Raw genomic sequence first — 25,086 nt, forward strand, 5'->3', positions numbered from 1 at the left:
GGGGCGGGCCCCGGGGAAGGAGGGGGCCGCGGGCAAGCACGGCCTCACGGAGATGACTCAGCAACTGGGGCGTGGCAGGATGGAGTGCTGGGCCGGGCAAGGGCCTCCGGGCAGGCCTCGGCTCCTTGAGACTTGGGTGGACAGGTGCCAAGGGGCCGCCCCAACTCCCAGCGCCACCTCTAGCTGTTCTACCTGCGTGCAAGCCACCTTCCCTGCCCAAAGTGAGGAGGTGAGGGTGGTGGGAGTCGGAGTAAATCACTCCGCCTTCGTAGTCACCGCACCTGGGTCCCGCACTGGAGTAACCTCAAACAGATACGTTTTGAAGCCCGTGGGGCGAGGAAAGATGAACGCCCGCTATTATTTCATCCAGCCTTTGGAGAATTGCCCTCCATTATTTTGGAGGTTGATGTTTCTTGAAGTTTGATCGCAGACCACGATCAAACTGGAGTGTTGATTCCTAGGCTCTAACCCAGATCAATTAAATGGGAGCTTCGGACCCCGACCCAGCAGTCTACACTTTAAATCAGCAGTCCCTACTCTTTTTGGCACCACGGGCCCATTTAGTGGAAGATAATTTTGGGGCCTGGGTCAGAGGGGAGAAGATAAAACTGGGAACTCAGGTGGTAAGGCTCAGTGCTCACGTCCTGCTGTGCAACCCGTTCCTAACAGGCCATGGACAATACACAGTAAGCAAGGTTGGGTGTCCTGCTTTAAACAACAAACTCAAGACTTCTGGTCCAGATGGGGGCATAGGTACCTCGCAAACCACATCAAAATTGCAGCTAAGCTTTAGGACAACCGTCATTCCGAACCATCAGAAACTGAGCTGAATGGAAGTCCCTACAACTATGAAACTGAAGAAGAAACCACATCAAGACTGGTGAAGGGGTGAAGCTGCAAACGCCACTGTGTGGCACCCATGTGTGATGGGTAAAAATTGGGAGGGATTGCACATAGGGTCCCGGCCCCACACCAGGCCCCCCAGCCCAGGGTTCCAGTACCTGTAAGAGAAGTTGCCACATTCTGGCTGTAAAAACCAGCAGGGATTGAGGCTGTAGAAGACAGATTTCTGGAGTCCCTGACAGTACCTCTTAAAGGGCCTGCACACAAATGTACTCAGGTTCACTCTCTGTGCGCTCCAGTGTGAAGGCAGCAGATCAGAAGCACCAGACATAAGGGGAGGAACCCAGCTGTCCAACATCAGGGCGAGAGCTGGGGAGCAACTTTCTCCCAGACAAAAGTGCTGGCCGAGGCCACTGTCCTTTTTTGAGCCCTTCCCCCACGGAGCCATAAAGCTGGCAGGTGGGCACCATATTTGAGACTCCATCAACCTGGGTCACACTGTTTGCCCCACCCTGGTGATTCCCTGAGGCCCTGCCCAACCCAACTTTCAGGCTCACACAAGCTGTTGCCGGTGACTTTTCCATACTAGCAGCCTGTCTTGATCCATGCTTCAGATTTCCCTAAATTCTTCCAAACAAACAGCATGTGGCTTCAGTGTGGTCTGAACCTCTCACTAAGTTGCCCCAGGCCCAGTACCAGCAGCAGCTGGCTTTGGTTCACAGTTTGGCCTCACCCGGGCACCTCCAAGCCCAGCACAAGTAGCAGCCATCTGCAGATCACTTTGTAGCTTATGCTGTGTGACCCCAGGCAGAGCAGAGGAGGTGGCTGACCTTGGACTTGCTGATCGCAACCAAGGCTCAATTACAACAGGAGGGTGTACACAGCCCACACAGTGGACACGCCTTGAGTACACAGCTTGGGTGATAGGGGAGGCTGGGCCGCTGGACCCTATAGGACACCTACTACCTTAAGCCACTGTCAAGCCTGGGAGATATAGTAACTCTACCTAATACATACAAACAAATACAAAGGGGAAAATGGTAACTTTAGAGTGGGCCACATGCCACCTCATCCAAGTGATCCAAGCGAAACACTGCCAATAATGAGACAGTTGTCATTGTGTGCCTCATGACATGATGCGGCAAGAAGTGCACAACTTTGCTTAATGTAGTATACCTGCTAAAAATCCACAACCTGAATCTAATCATGAGGTAATACTCAGAAAAACCCACAATGAGGGAAATTTTACAAACAACTAGCCTGATAATTTAAATTCACCGTTCTTTTATATTTTATTTATTTATTTATAGAGAGAGAGGGGAAGGGAGAGAGAAAGAGGGAGAGAAATATCAATGTGTGATTGCCTCTCACGCACCCCCTACTGGGGACCTGGTCTGCAACCCAGGCATGTGCCCTAACGGAATCGAACTCATGACTCTTTGGTTCACAGCCCGCGCTCAATCCACTGAGCTATACCAGCCAGGGCTAACTAGCCTGATAATTTAAAAACTATCAATGTTAAAAACAAAGTAAGGCTGAAGAAATATTCCAGGTTAAAGAATGAAGAAATATGGTGACTAGAATTAAGGCTTGATCCTGGGTAGAAGTGGACTGGGACAATGGGTGAAATTTGAATATGGCTTGTGTAATATATAATGGTACTACAGTGATGTGGAATTTCCTGAGTTTGATCACTGCACTGTGGTCATGAAAGAACATCCTTGTTCTTACGAGACACACACTGAAGTATTTAGGAGCTGAGCTTGAGTCAGAGCAACTTGGATTCGTATCACACCAAGGCAGTCACACCTCCCTGAGTTTCAGCTTATTCATCTGTCAACAAGGAGGCTCACCAAAAGAAAACAAGCATGTCAAAGAAATAACTAGAATGGAGGAAATCAGCCGACACACACTGGAAATAATAAGCAGAGCAGTGCGGACTGGCTAGACCACAGGCAGCTTGAAAAGGTTAATGGGAGATGGATCTTGGTGGTCATCAGGCACAAGTATTTAGACACTACTCCAAAGAAATAAAGAGTCACTGGAGATTTTTCAGAGTTCTATTTCCTTGGAAATATATAAAATGAACCGGAGACCGTGAAACTGGAAGTATAGGAAGAAAAAGTAACAGGTAGAGTATTGAGAACATAGAAGGAACAGACTGGACAGACATAAAGAAGTGAAGTTGACAAGGTGGGGGAGGGTACAAGAGTCAAAGATGACAGATCTTGAACCAGGAAATCTGGGGGGGAAATGACTCCATTAAGCAAACATAAAGAAGATAAAAGGATGCATAAGTCTATGACTCAGCTGGTTTCAAAGGAGAACGGGACTTTTAATCACCCCGTTATATAACCCTATGTAGTGTGTTGAAACCAAAGGTTCATGCCATATTTGGGACTAAATTACTTTATTATCATGGGAGTGTTTTTCCTTTATGCTTCTGATTTATGGGGGGAGTAGGTAGCCATATCTCAAGCACTTGAAGACTTCTAATTGTATCTAAATTTCCTCCTTTTTTTGCCTGTGGAAATTAATTTTTAAAAGATTTTATTTATTATTTACCTTTAGAGGAAGGGAAGGAGAGAGGGAGAGAAATATCAATGTATGCTTGCCTCTCATGCATCCCCTGTTGGGAACTGGCCTGCAACCCAAGCATGTGCCCTTACTGGGAATCGAACCACGGTAGTTTGGTTTGCAGGCCTGCGCTCAATCCACTGAGCTACACTAGCCAGGGCTAAATTTTCTCTTTAAGCAAAGAAATGTCAGCTAAAGTAAAATTTTAGTTAATGCAGTTAATAGAAGTGGTTTTGGGGTGACAATAAATGATGAAAATAAAAATCAGCTGAGTTACTGTTCAAGTGTGGCAGTCTTATGATATCATGATAAATTAGCATGATTTGTGAGAAAGAGCAGAGCCCCATACAATTATTTCACCTTTTACTAATTTCATTTTTAAGAATATATTTTATTAAAATTTAAAAGATTTTATTTATTTATTTTTAGACAGAAGGGAAGGGAGAGAGAAAGGGGGAGAGAAACATCAACATGTGGTTGCCTCTCACCCACCCCTTACTGGGGACCTGGCCTGCAACCCAGGCATGTGCCCTGACTGGGAATTGAACCAGCAACACTTTGTTTCATAGGCCACTGCTCAGTCCACTAAGCCACACCAGGGCTAAAAACATATTTTAAAAGATTTTATTTATTAATTTTTGTAGAGAGGGAGGGAGGAGAGGGCAATATGTGAGAGAAAAACAGCAATCGGTTGCTTAAAATATCTCCCCCCAAAGCATATTTTCGGTTGGCAAACTCTGCTCCCTCTTCGTTGCTATGACCATTTATTTGCAACTTCTTAGGTGAATGTAGCTTTTATTTCTGAGGGATTAAGGTCCAAGACTGCAATTGTTGGATCGTATGATAAATGCACGTTTAATTACCTAAGAAAATGCCTTATTTTTCAGACTGGCTGTACCAGCTTACCTTGCAACCAGCAATGTATGAGTAATTTAGTTTTTCCACTTCTTTGCCCACATTTGGTAGTGTTACCATATAGTATTTTATAAGCCATATTTAGATACAATACCATTGAGGAACTTGGAATAATAGCTCCTAAATTAGAATCTCTGTGCAAAAGGTCGATGTATACATGCAAAGTTCAGTAACAATATAAGAATATTGTGGCATTCCAGATCATCAGAAAAAGCACTGAGTGCTGTGGAGTCAGAGGTAGGAGAGGTCGCTGTGGTGGCTGAACACTGAAGCTACTGTGGAGGCTTTCCCCAGTTTACAGTTTTAAATAATTCATATTCTTGGTCATATATTTTAGCTTACATGCATATTGGATAACTGGATAAAGATAGGAAGTGAAAGGATATTTATGCTTAAATACAAGTTAACAAGGACATAAAATACTAATCTAAAAATTCGCTGCAAAATATTTTCTACCAGGTCACTAAGTTGCATTTACGGGGTCAAAATTCTTATGGAGCACATCAAGATGTCTCTAAAAGTTGAGAAGTGAACATTAAACTGTCTTTGCAATTTAAGTTTTCAGTTGTTGGGAATAAAGCCTAGGGAAGAAGTACTTTCTAAAGTAGCCATCTTTCCCCTTATTTAGGGAAAATACAAAAATAATTTCATAAATCTAAGTATAAAACCTAAAACATAAAGCTTTAGAAAAAAGCAGACGAATCCTTCAACCTCAGGGTAGGCAAAAGTTTTTTAGAAAGCAGTGACTATAAAAGAATATTTGACAAATTGATCTTCAAAATTAAAACCTTCTCATTGAAACATTAAGAAAATAAGTAGGTAAACTACAAATGGAGATAGATTTACATATGAGTAGTATTGAGCCTATGTAAAGAACTCCTACACCTCATTAATATAAGAGAAACAGCACTGAGTGGTGTGGCTCAGTGGTTTGAGTGCCTGCCTACACACCAAAGGGTTACCAGTTAAGATTCCCAGTCAGGTCACATGCCTAGGTTGTGAGCCAGGTCTCCAGTAGGGGGCGCATGAGAAGCAACCACACATTGATGTTTTGGTCCTCCTCTTTCTTCCTCCCTCCCCTCTTTAAAAAATAAAGTCTTTAAAAAATATACAAGAGAAACAACACAGCTAAACACATCTGAGTAGCTACTTCAAAATAAAGATTAAATGGTCAATAAGCACCCCCAAAAGTCCTCGATACAGTGACCACAGAAACAAAGCTGCTGTGAGAAATCACAGCCCCTCTGCCAGTGGACGCCGATGAATGTTGAGATTGTGCCCTCACGTTGTACCTTCACTTCCAGGATGCAGTTCTTGGCCTATATATGAAGCAAAGGCCTCCACGGTCCTAGCTCCACCCAACACATGTGCACCTCCATTCAAACTCTGAACTGCAATATTTTAACTGCGGGTAGTTCCTCTGCATTGTTTCCTACACTTAAAACTGCCATTCTTCCTTTTGTCCCCCCACCCCCATTCCTAACCTTCACAACACAGTTTGGTCATGATTTCTTTTAGGAGAGCCTTCCCCCAAGCCCCGGGGTAGGATTGGGTACCACCCTGGAGTATCCCTATCATTGCACTTAGGCACTAACTTGTATTAATCTGTTTCCAGGGCTATCTTTCTCGCTACTCTGACTTCCGTGAGGTCAAATTCAGTAACTTACACAAATTTGAATCTCCACAGTACCAGGCAAATTGTGGGGCTCAAGAAATGTTTGTTGAGTTAAATTGTAAGGTGAGGAGGGAGTACTGATGGGTCAGAGACAAAAATCAAAACATGAAATCTTGTTAAGCTGTGAGGACCTCCATAGTTTAACTGAGTTCCAGGTTGGCAGCAGCACCACTCACGTGAGTCATGTGATGGCAAAGAAGTGTCCGCCTAAGAAATGCCCAAACCTGTAAGAATTTTTATGAGCTTATTTGAGCCAAACTGCAAATTACCAGGAAGCAAAATCTCAACAGATTGAGAAAATGCTCTGGAATAAGTTTTTCCACTTATTTTCTACATCAAAATCGGAGGGGCAGATGTAAGGGCGTTCCATGAAATTAACTGGTGATAGATTAGGGAGGTGAGAGAAAGCAAAACGGGGAAACCTCTGGGACTGGATGAAAACATAAAATGAATATACTTATTTTACGCAGGTGGCTACCGGATAGTTAGGGCTCAACAATTCACAGTATAAAAATAATGAGGGACTTTGTAGTCGCTCCTCTGGTGCGGTGGTTGAACTTTGAGGGGATCTTGAAAAAAGAATTACTCCGTTATTCCAAAGGCCTGTTATCAGTTACTTCATCCTACATGCAAAAGGATGACAGGCTCAATGGTAAGGTAAAATTTAACCTTTGTTAGGGAAAAATACTGTCCTAGGACATGACTACCCATCACAAACCGCTTTTAGTTACAAAGTTTTAATTTCAGACCCCCCTATGTGGTTACTTTCTGTCTCTTGAGTTTGTAAGGCTGTCATGCAGGCCACCCCTGAGCTTGTGAGGTTTAGTATGTGGTGCCGTTTTCGTCCGCAATCACATAACTGTGAGGCCAAGTCATTAACAATGAATCATTGAATCTTTTTTTTTTTTTTTTGCAGACTCCGAAGACTGTGGATGGCGAGGAGAACCGTTAGAGAAACAAGGCAAGTGCTTCCGAAGGCAGTGGTGCTTAGGAGCTCGACCCAAAAGTCCACAATCACCCACTAACGACCCAAGAACAAGGGGTCAGGCTGTCTCCTCCCAGCGTCAACTGCGCGTACACGTTCTCTTCCACCTGATTCTACTCTCGAGAGCTCGCTCTCGGCCTCCAGCGTCCTACGGCCGAAGGGCAGGCGCTGCGGGCCTCGTCTCCGGGGTTCCGCCACGCGGGAGCTCAAGCTCTGCTTTCACAAGATCTGGCTAGGCGGGCGGCCCTAGCGGCCTTCCCCGGACGCCGTGTGGTAAGGGGAGCTGACTCGTGGCTCCTTTGCCAATGAGTTCAAAAACGAGTCTGAGAGCCGACCCGCCTCCACGCTTTAGCGCTCCCAAATTCCCGCCTTCGGGAACGGTGCCAGGGCACCTTCCCCGGGGAGGCGGGACCGGAAGGGGAGGGCCTTCCTCCGCCATGGTATCTCGAGGAGTCGTTGGCATTTTCCTCCTCTCTGCGCTCCCCTTCGTGTGTCTGGAACTCCGGCAGGGGGTCCCGGACCTAGGTAAGCGTTGACTTTTTCCTCTCGGCGCTCACACCCCGGTAACTCCCCTGACTGGGTTGCATAAGTACCGGCATTGACTACGACTCCCAGGCTGCATCGCGCCTGCGCTCGTCTTCCGGCGGCGCCGGGCCCCTGCGGGAGCCAGTCCCCGGTTGCCTTGGGGAGGCGGATCCCGCTCGGCGAAAAAGTGTCCCTGCAGATCTGAAGTTTCCCGTGGAAGGAGAGAGACGCACAAAGCCCAGGGACAAACATAGACCCCACTTTCAAGTTGTGCTGATATGCTCAAAAGGAAATAAACAGGGGCGTCGGGATGTAGGCATTCTGTGGATTCTATAAACACATTTCAGTAAGGCCGAGGCAAGAACAGTCCAGACAAAAGGAATTGTGACGTGTTGGAGGAAAAGGACGAAGACCGGAGTGGCTGGGTCGGGGAGATTAAGGGGGTGGGTGGCTGAAGAGAACATTCATTGAGCATCTATTATAAGCCTACGACTAAATGCTTTGTATTCATTATCTGCATTACATCCGTAGGCAGCGGTTACTGTTACAATCATCCCCATTTACAGTTAAGGAAATTGAGATGTAGTGAGGTTAAGTGGCCTAAGGTTTTAAAAAGGTCACTGGATTCAGTGTGGAAAATCAATGTTTAGGAAGGAAGCAACAGGGGAGGCAGTGAAGCTGGTGAGGTTTTTATTTTTTATAAATATTTATTTTTAAAGAGAGGGGATGGGAAGGAGAAAAAGTGGGAGAGAAACATCAATGCGTGGTTGCCTCTCGTGTGTCCCCTACCGGGGACCTGCCCTGCACCCCAGGCATGTGCCCTTACTGGGAATCCAACCTGCGACCTTTTGCTTCACAGTCCCGTGCTCAATCCACTGAGCCACATCAGCCAGGGAAAGTGAGGTTTTTAAAATACGCAAGTAGTGATGGTAGCCCGGACAAGGATGGTATCCGCGGTAATGTGCACAGACGTGGGATATTTACAAAGTACAACCACAGGACTTGATGGATCATTTAGGGTGAGGAAAATGAGGGACTCAAGGATGACTCCTGAGTGTGGTTAGAATAATGCCGAGTAGTTGGTAGTGCCAAAAATAAGAACAATGAAAGGAGAATGGTGGACCTGTGGAGAGCCAGTTCAGTTCTCCCTCATTAAACTTAGTTCTAAAGTTAGAGACCCTGATGAAACTCAGTTTTACCATTTCCTGCCTCTCCACCCTCCCTCAGCCACCCCTAAGAAGTCAGGTCCCCAGAAATGTTGCTTGAAATAAAGTGCTTTTTGTTTTAGAGTTTTAAAAAAATGCTTTAGTCCTGACTGGTATGGCACTGGGGATTGAGTGCACTGGCATACAAACTGAAAGCTTGTGGGTTAGAGTCCTAGTTAGGGCACATGCCTGGGTTGGGGGCCAGGTCCCCAGTTGGTCCCTCCTTACCCTCTCTAATCAATATATATAACATATATACATACATACTAAAATAAAAAAATAAAATGCTTTTAAAAACTTTACAAAGACCTAGAAGCCTGATTCAATTCAAATGTGTTGGAATCTAACAAGACCTTTATCAAAATGACATACAGAAATGTTAAATTCAAATTCACATACTACAGAACTCACTTTGCTTCTTTCCCTTTAGAGCATCCACCTCTACTCTGCCTCTCCCCTTATTGTTTACCTACCCTTTTACACTTTTCTACTGAAACCTGTTTCCTGGAATCAAACAACACCAGGATCAATGGTTAATGCTGGCAAAAGTCAGCAGGGCCATGATGCAAAAAAAAAAAAAGTAAATAAACATAAACATATTGCTATTTGTATATGTAATTGCTTCTTTAATTTTTAGTTAATTCACTACCTCCCGGCCCCATTCCATTGGTAAAATGGTTCTTCTATACCTCTGCCTGATAATATTAGACTTAAAAAACAAAATTAAAAATTGCTGAGGGATAGAAACCATTTGTAGCCCAACTTCATCTTCCTTCTTTCACCACTTAGCAAATTACAAAAAGTAGGCATTTGTTACATTTTTGTTGATTTAAGTTTTATCTTGGTTCTTAAAATAATGTAGAACCAAATACTGATTTTTTTCTAGGCAAAAGTGTAATTTTCCTTACAAAAGACTGAACTGAGAAATAAAGTACATAGTTCCATAATTTAACAGAAAAATAAGAAATTCATGTTTTGGTGGGAATGACTTTTTAAGATTTTATTTTTAGGGGGATAGGAGGGACAGGGAGAGAAACATCAGGTGTGTAGTTGCCTCTTGTGTGCCCCCTACTGGGGGCCTGGCCTGCAGCACAGGCATGTGCCCTGACTGGGAATTGAACTGGTGACCCTTTGGTTCACAGGCTGGCACTCAATCCACTGAGCCACACCAGCCAGGGTGGGAATGACTTTTGAAATAGAACTAGAATTTGAAAAGATGATATGGTTACCATCATTTAATTCCTAAATATGTGGATAATTTTATCTCCTCTGGGCAGAAGGGAAACCAAAATTTATGTATTAGTGATAGTCATAATATTTATAATGTAGGCAATCACTTGAATTATGCCTATATTCCTGAGACGAAAGATATTCTAGAAGTGTTTTCGGGAAACTTGTTCTGGTATTGACAACCATGATGAATTTTGGTACCTGAAGGAGACTGTATGAGAAATTTTAAGACAGTTGCATAACTTAAACTTACTGTACTTTTCTAATACAAATAATCTTCTAATGTGTTGTTATTTATTATGAGTATCAAGAAGAATGTTTTTAATTTTATTTTTTTTACCTTTATAAGGAATTAAAGATATAATTTTGCTGTGTGGCCGGATTTTCTTACTGCTTGCTCTTCTTACTTTAATTATTTCTGTGACTACCTCATGGCTTAACTCGTTTAAATCTCCCCAAGTTTATCTGAAAGGTAAGATTATTGTTTACCTACCCTTTTACACTTTTCTACTGAAACCTGTTTCCTTGACTTATACTGGCACTTTGCACAATAAGAACCGTTTTACCCTTAACTTGTGCAGTGTAATTTCAAGGTAATCATTACAACTTTAGTCATGATTTTTAATGCGCCATAAATCCCAACATTTTTATGAGAAATCATACCTTTTCCTTATATAAGTATAAAGAAAGTATATAATTTGTAAGTTGGCATGTTGGAAATTCTCATTTTAAATTGTGTTTTTGTGAAGCCTACCTGGTATTTGAGAGTCACAGCTTATAAACTGTGCTACAAATGTTAACCATATCTACCACTAATCTCTAAATGCTTTTCATCCTAAATTAGTTTTCATTCCATTGTGGCATGTTTGTATTTGCACACTTATCTCTCATATATATAGAGTTAGGTGCTCTTATTTTTAGGAAACCATGCTTGTTTTTAGCTTAGTTTTACTTTTCTGACAAGTGAAAATTGTATTAGAAGCCTTTTATCAGCTAGGAATTTTTGCAGACATTGACACAATTCTACATTTGTGTTCAACTTTTCTATCATGGTGCCAATACTAATACAAGATTCTCCCGCCGTCACTCTGAATGGTAGCTTAGACTGAGCAGTGTTCACAAAATCGGCCGAGGCAGCCACCTGCACAAGGCATCACAGAGCCTGTGAAAGATGAGCTAGGTGTGGCCCCCGGGCACTGTGGGACACGTCCGTGCCCCCGCAAGCCCCTCCTTCCCGCGGGGTGCACTTGTGCGTTCCAGAGCCCTTCTGGGGCAGGATTAGAAGCCTTTAAAAACAATATTGTAGTTCACCTCAGAACAGATGAACCTAAAACTTAGGCCTACATTCCTGTAGCCTATTAGAAAGTTTGCCAATAGTGAATTTGGGGCCTTGTGTTTTATTTAAATGTACATACATATAAAAGGAAAATGATTAGTGTTTAATTTGTAATTTGAAAATTACAAATGATTTATTCAGATTACCTAGGAATAAAATCAGAATCCTAAAACTTTACACTATTCAACCATAGGAGACAATGTAGATGCTTTAGGATCTCCCAATCATAGATTTTGGAAATCAATCTTTCTCCTTTTTACAAATTTTTTGATCACTCATATTTTAAATTACTCTATTGGAGAATTAAAATAACTGGTAAGAACTTCTCTAAGAAACACATATTGTACTAAATGTTCTAAACATACTTTGGTATCAGGAGGATATTTGCTGTTGATGTGAAACTATCACATCAAGTATTCTGTTTTATAGATAAGGGGGAACATGCACCTGACAGCTCTGTACCTTGACTTGTACCTTTTCGTTGTCGGGAGTGGGAGTCATTTTGATACATTTTTTTGTTGACAATTTTGAGACATAATCATCACTGAAGGCTGAAATGAATTAGTAATTAAGGTTGTGTATAGGGCCTAGTTACTGTCAGATTTTCTTCAAATAAGCAAAAGTCAGCCTGCCCACCACTGTCTCTCCTGCTGTCACAATCCCACCATAAGCATCCTTGAAGCCTCCTCACCCGAGTTATAACATATAATACTCATGTGTTATAGTTCTTGTTTCAGAACAGACCATTTCTTACTGATTTTACTTGCAGATTTTTTAGTTTCAACTGTCTTATGTATCCATTTTCATTATTTAAAAAATACCTGTTTTTTGAAGAGTTAAGATCCACAGTTTGTTTTCAGAGAAAATAGCACTCAACTTCTGGAGAATTGGGAATTGAAAACACTTTTATGTTTTGATGTCTTAGAAGAAGAAGAGGAGAATGAGAAAAGGCAAAAGCTTGCGAGAAAAAAACAACAGGAGGCACACGGTGAAAAGGTAAAGCACAGTTTCTAGTGAATGTATCTGGAAAGAACACCAAGATATCTGCAGCATTTACAATTTAGGTCTCTTGTTCTCTGTTTGTGCTCAGATTTTTAAAAAAATTACTGAGGTTGAATTCACATGACAAAAAGTTAACTATTAATATTTTAAAGTGTGCAGTCAGTGGCATTTAGAGCATTCACAACATTCTGCAATTACTACTTCTATCTAGTTCCAAAACATTTTCTTCACCTCAAAAGAAAACCCCACATTTTGACCAGAACATACAGGCACCTGCTCTATGTTCTCAAGGCCTTTTAGAAAACACGGTGTGTTTTGTTCCTGTGGGAGAACACATGCAAATCTACGAGAAAGGTGATATTGTAGACATCAAGGGAATGGGCACTTCAAGGGGCCCCACATTTGTTTCCAAGGCAAACTGGAAGAGTCTATAGTGTCGCCCAGCGTGCGGTGGGCACTGTTGGGCAGGATTGTAGCCAAGAGATTAATGCATGTATTGAGCATATTAACCACTCCAGGAGCCGAAATGGCTTCCTGAAACGTGTGAAGGAAAATGATCAGAAAAAGAAGGAAGCCACAGAGAAAGGTACCCAGGTTCCACTGACGCACCAACCTGCTCCACCCAGGGAAGCGCACTTTGCGAGAACCACTGGGAAGGAGGCTGTGCTGCTGGAACCCATTCCCCGTGCGTTCATGGCTTGAGTGTAAAAAAACATAAAGAATAGAACCCCGCGCCCATTAAACAGTTACTTTCTCCTTCCACCCTTTGGCAACCACCGATCTGCTTTCTGTTTGTTTGGGTTTATTTAGTCAGGACATTTCCCATAAATGGAATCATATTACATGTCCTTTGGTGTCTGTCCTTAGGCGTCCGACTTCTTACACCTAACATAGTATTTTCTGGGGTTCGTCCTTATTGCATGTATCAGTACTTCATTCCTTTTTATGGCTAATATTCTGTTGCGTGGGAAGTATCAAAATGTGATTATCCATTCATTTGCTGATAGGCATTCAGGTTGTTTCTAGCTTTTGAAGGCTGGGCTCAGGAAGTGTCTGTGGCCCTGAGAACACATTAAAGGATATGGAGGCAGATGGCCACACAGCCGTAGGTGTAGAGTATTTGTTTTTATTTGCATTAGCCACGTGCAGATTTTTAGGAGTGACTGATGCAGAAGTGAAGGGTACTGCTCTTTTGGCAAAACTGAGTTACATGTGAAAAGACAATTTTTTAAAAATGTTTTATTTATCTGTAGAGGGGAAGGGAAGGAGAGAGGGAGAGAATATTAACGTATGGTTGCCTCTCGTGCATCCCCTGCTGGGAACTGGCCTGCAACCCAGGCATGTGCCCTGACTGGGAATCGAACTGGGANTTCTAGCTTTTGAAGGCTGGGCTCAGGAAGTGTCTGTGGCCCTGAGAACACATTAAAGGATATGGAGGCAGATGGCCACACAGCCGTAGGTGTAGAGTATTTGTTTTTATTTGCATTAGCCACGTGCAGATTTTTAGGAGTGACTGATGCAGAAGTGAAGGGTACTGCTCTTTTGGCAAAACTGAGTTACATGTGAAAAGACAATTTTTTAAAAATATTTTATTTATCTGTAGAGGGGAAGGGAAGGAGAGAGGGAGAGAATATTAACGTATGGTTGCCTCTTGTGGTCCCCTGCCGGGAACTGGCCTGCAACCCAGGCATGTGCCCTGACTGGGAATCGAACTGGGATCCTCCGGTTCGCAGGCCTGCACTCAATCCACTGAGCTACTCCAGCCAGGGCTAAAAGATAGTTTCTTATCTGGTTCTTGATGACAACTTTCTAGACAATGCAAAATCTTAGGAATGTTAATGAATTGTAATTTATTTTTTTTTGGACAGGCCAGCAGATACATAGAGAATGTTCTAAAACCACACCAGGAAATGAAGTTGAAAAAACGGGAAGAGCGCTTTTATCGAATGATGGGGGAAACCTGGAAGTTAAGCAATGGTCATAAACTTGGGGTTAGAAAATATTCCATTTTTCGTTTTGAATATTGATTTTTTAAATGGCAAATGATNCTGCTGGCTCCGCCCCTCTTACCGTCCCCGTTGAACGGTTAGATGTAGTCGGACTTCCGTATAATTCAATTTTCTGTCCTTTGGTTGTGTCTTTGTTTCTCCAATCCTTTGTTTTATTCAAACTTGGTTGTGGGAGAAGGCACAGTGTTTCCACCTATGCCTCCATCTTGGCGGAAGTCTGAATATTGATTTTTTAAATGGCAAATGATGTTAAACTGTTAATTCAGGCTTTTTAGGAATCTTTACTAATGATTGTATATCAATTTTTATTCAGCGTATTTGTGTGTCCAATGGTTATGTGCCTAGGAGCATAAAACTTAAGAGCCTTGAAAAGTTCTAACATGAGGTAATCTTTAAGAAAACTGTGGACTGTAACACTGTGTATTATATGAGGGAATTCAGATTTTTCCCCAAGGAAGATCTCCAAGATATTATAAACTCACATTATATTTATTTCCTTTGGCTATTTTTATGAAGCCAAATCAACCTTTGACTCTTTTCCTTTGGCCTTGAGTATGAATTTTGTCATTTGCTAATGGAAGTTTACAGCTTTGTTTTCTTAAAGAGGAAAAAGGATGTTCATAAAGGAATTAAGTTGTAGAATACCTGGCCGTAGATTTTAGATGTAAGGTTATTTCTGTTCCAAAGACTCACTTGCTTTCTGCTTATATTGCACCTTTCACCAGCTTGTAATGAAACGATTCAGTAAAGGTGAACAGGATTCCTGCAGCGAAGCAGAATGTTTTTATTCATTTCATAATAATAAACATGTCAACACAATCAAGGGGGTAATAAAATCAATGTGAAAGACGGGCAATAAAAAATGCATCTGCTCTAGGTAGTGATTTCACTTCTGAGTTGAAGTCGTCTTCAGTTTTGTGGTGACAGCCTGATTTTAGCTGCCGTGTCTCTTTCTGAAACGGTCACAGTGTGACTTAGTCACTTTGCCCCTTGCATTCAGGCTGTGTCTTCATGGCACTACTAATATTTCTTGGCCAAAAAGTCTGTTATGTTTTCTCCATAAAATAAAAGACATTTCTCTATACATTTTCATTTTCATCAATGACTTTATTGACTTGGGTATTTTGGGTAGGCTGGCTATCTTGCGCTATTGGCTCTAGAGCGCAGAGGCCCAGGGTGCTGCCAAACATCTTCCAATGCATAAGACAGCCCCACAGCAAAGAGTTATTTGGCCATAATGTCAGTGGTACCAAGAAACTTCGCAAACCATGTTTGACATGTTCCATCAGCACCTTCTCCATACACTGCACAAAGCTTTCTTTGTGTTTCAGTCGCACTGAAATAATAAAGTGTAATACGCTGAAAATGTTGTATATTTTCTTCCATCTTCGATATTAAAATGGCTGAACAAAGATTTACCCATTTTGGTAAGTTCTTTTTAAACGCATGCTGATATGACAGCTGTCACAATAAAATCTAACAAAATAAACAAACTAAGCACTACTAGAGACATCATACAGAAAAAAATATAATGGCCTTTTGGGCCAACCCAGTATTAGTAGCACCATGAAGACACAGCCTAAACGCAAGGGGCAAAATGACTTAAGTCACGCTGTGACTATTTTTAACCTAAGTAGTAGAGACAACAAAAAGTTGGACAGGGTAGACCTTCAGGGTTGTTACAACTTCAGGCTCCTAGGACTATCAAAGAACACGAGAACTGGAGTGTTAGCGCTGAAGTCAGGTGTACCTGTCAGCTGACCCAGCCCCGCAATTTGCCGGGAAGCAGTTTAAGTCTGGTAACGTCGCTGTTCAGCATTACAACCTTGTGACTTCCATCCCCCATACTCCTTCCACCAACTTCTGTTAGGGCGAAGGAGTGGGGAAAACTCCCCACCAAAATATTAGTGAGTCTGGTCAAGAGAACTTTTAGAAGGTCAGTAGATAGGGAAGAGAGACATTTGTGAACCATTAAGTATATATTTGAGAATTTGATACTTATCTTGCTAAGGAAGAAGGTTTAATAATAATAAAAGTCTTTATGGTTTCTAGAATAAAATCCTTTGCCTCCTACAGTTGTTAATTCTAATGCAAGCTCCAAGTTTGAATTTGAGAATGAGGATATGCTTACGGGTAACAGGATACTATGGCTGCATTCAGCTGTGGAAGTTTTGCATGGTCATATACGGAGACCTGGTTTTACATATATGTTCTATTTTCACAGCTTTTAAGGCATAATTCCTTGCACTGCCTTACTTCCTTTCCTGAAAAGAGGAAAGGATACCATCCAGGCTGTCTTCTTTCTTCCATCTTTCTGGAAAACTTGGGGTCAGTTAAAATGGAAAGGTCTCTCTCAACCTCGTATCCATCAGAGGACCCCAGAGCGGGGTAAGGTAGTGTCTACAAGATGTCAAGGTCCCTGTTTTACTTTCTAAGGAGATAATGCTTTAGTGGGTAGGGTCTTATCATTGTTTTACATTATATTTTTACTGCAGTTCCATCAGGATAAAAGAAGTAACTGTGGTGAGTAAAGTTGATAGAAAGCATCTCTTGAAATTATGTCGTTCTTGACCAGGGCGATGAAGAGTCAGTGCTTGAAAATGAGAGTCAGACATCTTTTGAAACATCAAACAGAAAAGCAGCAAAGAGACGGAACTTGCCTAAGCCTTCAGCCAAAGTTTCACCACCTGGCCAACAGCCCGGGCCGGAGGAGGTTGGTTACTTCCTGCCTGCTCGCTGCAGGGCATGGCCGTGCAGCGGGAACACCCTTCTGGGGATGAGGTGGTGCAGAGTAAAGGGGGCGTGGCTTTAACCCGGGTCACGCCTTCCTACTACCTTAGTAAGTGGTCGCCTCCACTGAGCACTTTTCCTGCTCACTCTTCAGGTTCTGAACCAAACTCAGAAGGAGGCCATGAAGGTAAGTGAGAGTAAATTTAGAAAATACTTAGTTCTTTTTGAGGAAGTAATTTGATTATGTAGAAATAAAAATTATAGTCTTTACTAAGGAAACATTCCCGTGGGTAGCAGCTAAGACAAGAGTCAGCCCTCCTTAGCGAGTGGCTGGTATTCACGGGTCTCACTGTCCTCATGGCCCTTCTTGGGAGTGCGTTAGTGACCATTCACTTTGGCACAGTGCCCAGGTTTATTATTCCTTCTTCCCTTTCAAATTTTCAGTCCTTAACTTAAATTTAAAGCTAGCAAAGGTTAGAAATAAGAAGGCTGTTTTTACTGACTCTTGGGGAAAGCTGGTAGGTTATCTTCTCAGTCCTTGCAAGAGGTTTCTAATGATGTTTCTCAGTCAGGCTTCCTGGTCCCTTCATGGGGCCTGAGGGTGAGAATCTGGTCATTCGAACTATTTCTAATATTTCAAAAAGGTCCGATGAACTATATGAGCTAATTAAAAATTCAAGAGTCTTTGCTGTTTGTTAATAGCAAAGATTATTTCATGCTGATAGTAAATTTTAGTGGACTAACACATGCTTTTGATACCAAAGGAAAATAGACTATTTATTTAATAAATAACTACAATTACTGTTTGCTAGATAAAATGTTATAAAACATGGCCCTGGCTGGTGTGGCCTGTGAACCAAAGGGTCGCCAGTTCAATTCCCAGTCAGGGCACACGCTTGGGTTGCAGGCCAGGTCCCCAGTGGATGGCGTAGAAGAGGCAACCACACATTGATGTTTCTCTCCTTTCTCCCTCTGTTCCCCTCTCTAAAATATAAATAAATAAAATCTTAAAAAACAATGTTATAAAACATGGAGTCTATAGTATTAAAAAATAGAAAGTGTCCCTAGAGGTGAAATTGTTGGTAACAAGTATTTTAGTAAGAGGAAAGTTTTGAACATCTGGTTTTTAATAGATTTACAGACATAGGAGCCCTGGCTGGTGTAGCTCAGTGGATTGAACACAGGCCTGCGAACCAGAGGATCGCGGTTCGGTTCCCAGTCAGGGCACATGCCAGGGTTGCAGGCCAGTTCCCTGCAGGCCAACTCCCAGCAGGGGACGCACGAAAGACAACCATACATTGATGTTTCTCTCCCTCTCTCCTTCCCCTCTAAAGATAAATAAAAATAAAATCTTAAAATTATTTCCTACATTAAAAAAAATAGATTAACAAACATAGGGAAGCGATGAATAAATCATGAAAGCTATCAAAGTGAATGGCTGTAAACCAGTCCTGTAAGAGAGCCATGAAGAAAAGTATGCGGCCCTCTCAAAATGTATGTATGGATGAACCTAAATAATTTTCAGGTCTTACTGAACTTAATATTTATCCTGTTTTTTTAAACAGTACATTTTATATAGTATCTTGGAATGTCATAAAAAGAAAATTACTTAAATGTGTACAGATTGGTAGCTGTCATCTACAATCTTATTTTTATGACCTTTTGTTAGCACATAGTTGCTTACCCAAAAATGTTTATTAATGAGCTCATTCTCATTGTCAACTTACATGGGTGTATGAAATGAAAAGATTTCATCAAGCTTAGGTGTATCTAATATCTGTATTGAACGGAACTCTTCTCCTTGAGATTACTTTTTTTTAAAGATTTCATTTATTTATTTTTAGAGAGAGGGGAAGAGAAGGAGAGAAACATCAATGGGCGATTGCTTCTCACACGCCCCCTACTGGGGACCTGGCCTACAACCCAGGCATGAGCCCTGACTGGGAATTGAACCAGCGACCCTTAGGTTCACAGGCTGGCACTGAGTCCGCTGAGCCACACCAGCCAGGGTAGGATTACTTTTTCACCTTCAAAATGTTTATATTCCTATTACTAATACTTAACAATTCTTTAGGTTCCAGATTTACCTGAAGAACCTCCTGAAGCAGCTGAAGAAGTAAGCTTAATTTCTTTTTTTGAAAATTAAATGTATTTTGTTTCCTTTAGCATCACATATGTTCTGTCTAAATTTGGGTCTGAGAGTAAGGGCAGCATAAGCGTTTATGTGATTGCACTGTAATTAGGTCTTGTTTTGAATGTGGTGTAATATCCAATCCCTTGGTTCAAGTCCTGTTTTGGAAGCCTCGTATCTACTGAGTGTGTTTTCAGAGCTTGGAGCCTTCCCACTGAGTCAGGCAGAAATGGAATACATGGGCTTTTCGATAGAATTGCACACCCAAAACCTACATAATTTTATTAACCAGTGTCATGCCAATAAATTCACCTTAAAAAAATACATAAGCTTTTCCAAAAGTTCAGGTCAGCAAATGAGTTACTTATTATTATTATTATTTTAAGATTTCATTATTTATCTTTAGAGAGGAAGGGAAGGAGAGAGGGAGAGAAATATCAATGTACAGTTGCCTCTCTTGTATCCTGGGAACTGGCCTGCAACCCAGGCATGTGCCCTGACTGGGAATCAAACCGCGATTGTGTGGTTCGCAGGCCCGCGCTCAATCCACTGAGCTACACCAGCCAGGGTGGGAGCATCTTGTTTTTGTCCACACATCTGCAACATGTAAGTTTAGTACTTCAGACATCAGAGGAGAATCTGAAAGTCTTACTGAAAGAGATAGTAAAGGGTGTAATACAGGAGAAACACCATTTTTTAAAAACTTCTAATTCCTCCTCATTATACGCAATAAATTTATGCCTATGATATAGCCCTCCTGACACTTCTACATTCTTCTTGTCAAGCTCTGATTTGGTTTCTATGACAACAATTCATAATACAGGAGTATTTAAACATAGCTCTGGTTTGACAGGGAACACCTTTTATGAATTTACTCTGGCTTTAAAACACGACATTCCACAAAACAGTTTGTCTGTTGTGATCCGAAGATACACGGATTACAGACCTTAGGTTGTCAGTGAATTCTTTTAGTTTATACCTTTTTGTGATTATATGTGAAAGGATGGTGTTTTTCTTCACAATCTCAGATCTGTGGCCCTAAAAACGTTGTCACCTCTGGTTCTGCCACAGAGGCTACTGATGGGGCTCTCCTCTCCAGCAGAGTATTTATTGTCGTTACATTTAGTTTTCTTGACCCCTCTCCAATACTTGTGAGGTGGTGTTTTGTGATGCACTCATCAGAGTGTGTGTCGGAGTAGTGGACTTTCAGAGCTGGAATGAACCTAAATAACTCATCCCGTCTCTTCCCTCGAATGAAGCTGCAGCCTCGAGTAGGAAGAGTTTCTGAGGTGTCTTCTGGGAGAACCCAGGCCTCCTGGGGGCTGCCACAGTCACACAAGATTTCAGGATGCCTAATAGTGTGTTTGTAAGTGACGTAGTCATGTTGTTTCTGGCTTTCTGAAAAAATACCATTTCCTGTTTTGTCAACTGAACAGCTTGGCTCTGGTATTATAATCACTGTGTATCGCATTACATAATCATGACATGTCATCATATGTAAAGCCTGTCCCTGCTAAAACAAGTATATTTTAGCCCTGGCCGTGTGGCTTGGTTAGAGCATCCTTCTGCACCCTGAAAGGCTGCCGGTTTGATTCCCAGTCGGGGCACACGCTTAGGTTGCAGGTTTGCTCCCTGGTTGGGGTACGTACAGAAGGCAGCCAGTCGGTGTTTTCCTCTCACACCGATGCTTCTCTCTCTCTCTCTCAGCCAATGGAAATATGTGCTTGAGTGAGGAATAAAAAAATTGGTTTTAAAAAAGTATATTTTAGCCTTGACTGAGTAGCTCAAGTAGTTAGAGCATGGTCCTGATATGCCATGGTTGTGGGTTCGATCCCTGGTCAGGGTGCATACAAGAAACAGCCAGTGAATGGATAAATAAGTGGAACAACAAATCAATGTTTCTCTTCCCCTCACTCTGTAAAATCAATTTAAAAAAAGAAAACTTTAAAAACAACAAGTATATTTTTAAACCCTAAGTTGTATAACTGTCTTGTAAGTACCTATGTAAAAATGTAATTTCACTTTTGAGAATACCGGAAATTATAATTTTCAGGAAATTCTCTTTCCGTATTAAAGGTAGGCCCATTAAATGTCTCTTGTCACCCACAGAACGGAGGGCCATTCTTATGCTCCTCTATTGCTAGGGAAGGGGATTAGCATTCATTCCAAAGGTTATCAGAACCAGGTGACGCTCTCACTGCATGTGTATTTCTGTACATACAACTCTATGATAATGAGCCGTGTGAGAAAATTCTTGTTAGAGTGGAAGCTTGCTTGGATTTGGGAGCAGCCTGATAGATGAGCGAACTCATGGCTAACATGGGTTTGTGATAAGGGGGGAGGGGGTGTGAAACCTAACTGATGCGATTCTTTCTTAAGCAGAACACCTTGACTTTCAGTGCCTGTTACATATTTGGTCTTACAACTGTCCCTAGAGTTCTCAAATAATATGGTAAGACTTAAAAATGAGAGGAGGAAGTAATTCACGGTGGTCTAGAATTCACAATAGAATATTTACCATATGTTGCTGTTCTACTTTTAATTGAAAAGATAAAGAAAATTTGAATTTTTTAAATTATCAATAATGTTACCGTATTACTATAGTAACTATTTTTTTAAAGATTTTATTTATTTATCTTTAGAGGGAAAGGGAAGGAGAGAGGGAGAGAAATATCAATGTATGGTTGCCTCTCTTGTGCCCCCTGCTGGGAACTGGCCGGCAACCCAGGCATGTGCCCTGACTGGGAATCGAACCGCGATCATGTGGTTTGCAGGCCCGAGCTCAATCCATTGAGCCACACCAGCCAGGGCATAACTATTTTCAATATTGTATGCTGTCGCACTTCATTTGCAGGAGTGCCTGGAAACCCAATATTAATTATTGCTGCTCCTTTCAGTTTAGATGTCATTTAAGTCTGTTGGCGACAGTGACTTACTTTCCAGTTCTGGATAGTGTCCCAGGCCCCTTACCCATTCAGAAGTCGGGCCGTTCCATTGTCAGTAACATGAAGAGGAACTGCACAACCAACTTTCATGATACCTGTAATAACAGAACAATTGCTAGATTTCAAATGATGATAGTCTGTTTCCCTCAAATTTCATTTCATCATAATGGAAAACATTGATTTACTGTATTTTAACCCTAGTTTCTCATAAAGCATTTGGCTTTAATTCTCCTATAAAATCACTCTTTGAAAAAAAAGTCACTGAAAAAGTTAAATTTTACTCTAAAAATAGGCAAAACTGGCCTTTAATTTGTGATGCAGTCATTCTGTATCTGTTTTATTATATAAAACTTTTCTTTACTAGAAGTAGTAACAGCTCAGGTGGTTTGGATGGGAGTCAAATACCTCCCCTACTTGAACGGAAGTGTCTTCTGACGCTGCCTTCCTGCAGGGATCGGTGCTGCTGTGACTTTCTATGTGCTGTTCTCACATTAACTGCCAGAGGGTATGATGATAAGACGTAAGAAAGGGTTTCCTGACACGTAAATAATAAACATCAGAAGAAACGACCAGTTCATTATACTTTCTTTTTAGAATGTCCATCAATATACTAGCAGCTATAAGCCCATTTTCGCTGTCAGACTTTCAGCTTTATTGAAGGAAAGATGATGGGGAAACTCAACACGTACGGCAGACAAAGTGGGACCATTCGAGGTGGGCTCAGACCGACTGCAGGCCACCTCCCATCTGCCTGCATGACAGGGGCCCAGCCCGCAGTCACAGAGCCGGCTGCATAACTGTTTCCTTCCAGTCTCGTGTTTCTCATCTCTAGACTGAGTTGGCACTGGATCTGCTTGGTTTGGTGGGTCGCTTGTGAAGCCCACCTGCGATCCGGATGTGCCCTGCGCAGGCAGCACTGTGTAGCCTCCGGCATCCTCTCCCAAAGGCTGTCACTGGTCTAAACCAGTAGGAAGACGTTTTTCAGTTTCAGAAGAATTATTTCTATGATTAGAGTGAATTTTATCCAGACCTAATTTATGTTGGTCTACTCTCTCAAAGCTAAATTCCTACGAAACCTCACGTGAGCTTTTATGACAGATGTTGTATTTTGGAATTGCAAAGAGTGGCGCATTGGAATTCTTACCTGAACATTTTCATTGCCCAGGCAGTTACTGTTGCTCTCCGGTGTCCGAATGGGAGGGTCCTGAGGAGGAGGTTTTTGAAGTCTTGCAGTTCACAGGTGAGGACATGCCTGTTTTTTACTGACTTTGGCAAGTTTATTCCCACACAGTGTGAGAGGTGTTCTCACACCCTTGTCTGGCCCTCTCAGCACTTGCATGTACTCCATGTTGAGAGTAAAGGGAATTTCTGTGCGTTCGGTGTTGCAGAGATTTAGGCTGTTAGGCATGCCAGGTCTTTTGAACCGTGATTCCTGCAAATTTTCTTGTTCTTCCCATTTTATTTATTTATTTGTTTGTTTGTTTGTTATCATTACATTTTCACAGGTTGGTGGGTAAGATGCTTTCAAAGCAGCTGGTATTAACTTTGTACCATTACCCCATTGGTTCTCGCATGATTATGATGTGGCTTAGGCTATGATCTAAATCACTTTTACCCAAAATGTTAACCTTTCCCCGCGGCTGGGACTTTGCTGATTGTTAAACGCCTCTGCTGACTGTGGGTGCCAGTAGTCCCTGGGCCTTACAACTATGTTTCTTACCTTTTAGGCTCTATTTGACTGGATGCTGAAGATTGGGTACCACACCTCCCTGTACAGCCTTTCCACTTCCTTTCCCAGAAGGCCTCTGCAAGTGGAGGGAGGCCTTCACTGCAGGACACTGCAGGACATAGGAATAAGTGTGGATACCATACTCAATGTGGAAGAAAAAGAGCCAAGCAACTAGAAATGAGAACTACCTGTCCTACATAAAATCCTTAAGGATTCACATTAAAATCATGCCAGTAACACTTATGTTGATGTCCATGAGAATATATGGACATAAAGGATTAGAAAAGGACTACTCTCTGCACGTAATTATTTTTGGAATGTCATTTTATAATGTACCGCATGGACCCTGTCTAGGTAAGCTGTTAGAGCATCATCCTGGTACACCAAGGTTGTGGGCTTGATCCCCAGTCCGGGCACACAGAAGAATCAACCAATGAATGTATAAATAAGTAGAACAACAGATTGATTTCTCTCTCTCTCTTCCTGTTTTGCCCTCTAAAAAAGTCAGTAAGTAAAAATCAGAAGAACAAAGCCTATGAATTTGGTTTCTGCCTCATCAATTCATCTTAATCACACTATAAATATTTTACAATTCAGTGAAACTTCATGGTCTTTTAAGTTGGAACGTTTATTCTGCTGTATTTCTAGAAGTGAAAAACTTTGAAAGAATATTCAAAGCACTTTACAGCTTTAAAGTTCTTTTGATAGGTAGGGATTAACCTTTATTTATGTCTGAGATTTATGTAATTTTGCCCTATAATACAGTATTAAAAGGCTGTAAACTTTGTTCTAGTCACTCCTTTTCTTTCCCCATGCTCTGTCTTGAGAGTCAGCCTGACTCCTCAATTTGTGGTCCTTTAAGGCTCCGTTACACCTTTTCTGTAGAATGACATTGTATTCTAGCTGTTTTTGTTCTCCCAAACACTTAATTCCTTCAAAGCAAGGACTATATCTTTTCTTTACCCTCCAGAGGTATCTAGTGCATAGTAGATGCTTAATACATGTTTGAAAATAAGTCATAAGTTGTCTCAATTTTTAATTTCATTTCAGGAATATCCCATGTAAAAAAATTTTTTTTCTAATCATTAAAGTATTTCAAAACCACAAAGCACAAAAGCAAATCACCCATAATCTCAATATCCAGGCATAAACATGGCTAAGATGATTGTTTCCTGTATGTTCTGGCAGACTGTTCTAAGCTTATGTGCCCCAGACCCCACACTTGAGATCCTTTGGAAAAATTGATTAC

General features: G+C 41.7%; 1 protein-coding gene and 1 long non-coding RNA gene across 4 annotated transcripts; both read left to right on the plus strand.

The window, feature by feature from the left end:
- Positions 1-7,324: 7,324 nt before the first annotated feature.
- Positions 7,325-24,624, plus strand: UBXN8 (UBX domain protein 8). 3 transcript variants are annotated; one of them, XM_037055314.1, is made up of 9 exons: positions 7,326-7,520; positions 10,305-10,427; positions 12,217-12,287; positions 14,162-14,284; positions 16,878-17,015; positions 17,187-17,219; positions 19,107-19,148; positions 23,274-23,348; positions 23,836-24,624. In XM_037055314.1, exons 1-9 carry the CDS (start codon positions 7,433-7,435, stop codon positions 24,010-24,012), a joined length of 870 nt encoding a protein of 289 aa, XP_036911209.1. In that variant the 5' UTR covers positions 7,326-7,432; the 3' UTR covers positions 24,013-24,624. The 3 variants fall into 3 exon arrangements, with proteins under 3 accessions (XP_036911212.1, XP_036911209.1, XP_036911210.1); XM_037055317.1 differs by lacking the exon at positions 10,305-10,427 and having other exon boundaries at positions 7,325-7,520; XM_037055315.1 differs by lacking the exon at positions 17,187-17,219 and having other exon boundaries at positions 7,329-7,520.
- On the plus strand, positions 7,534-8,812 carry LOC118993144 (uncharacterized). The gene is made up of 2 exons (XR_005067782.1): positions 7,534-8,206; positions 8,424-8,812. It is a non-coding gene; the product is annotated as an uncharacterized LOC118993144 (long non-coding RNA).
- Positions 24,625-25,086: the final 462 nt, after the last annotated feature.

The sequence above is a fragment of the Sturnira hondurensis genome, unplaced genomic scaffold, assembly GCF_014824575.4.
Source record: "Sturnira hondurensis isolate 20B ecotype Veracruz unplaced genomic scaffold, ASM1482457v3 Scaffold0008640, whole genome shotgun sequence".
NCBI lineage: Eukaryota > Metazoa > Chordata > Mammalia > Chiroptera > Phyllostomidae > Sturnira > Sturnira hondurensis.

Bases quoted from the DNA above. Each gene is read 5' to 3' on its own strand.
- UBXN8 (XM_037055314.1), top strand. From the start codon at position 7,433: ATGGTATCTCGAGGAGTCGTTGGCATTTTCCTCCTCTCTGCGCTCCCC. The intron at 17,016-17,186 runs GTTGGTTACTTC...CTCACTCTTCAG, and splicing joins AACAGCCCGGGCCGGAGGAG to GTTCTGAACCAAACTCAGAA. The intron at 23,349-23,835 runs GTGAGGACATGC...CTTACCTTTTAG, and splicing joins TGAAGTCTTGCAGTTCACAG to GCTCTATTTGACTGGATGCT.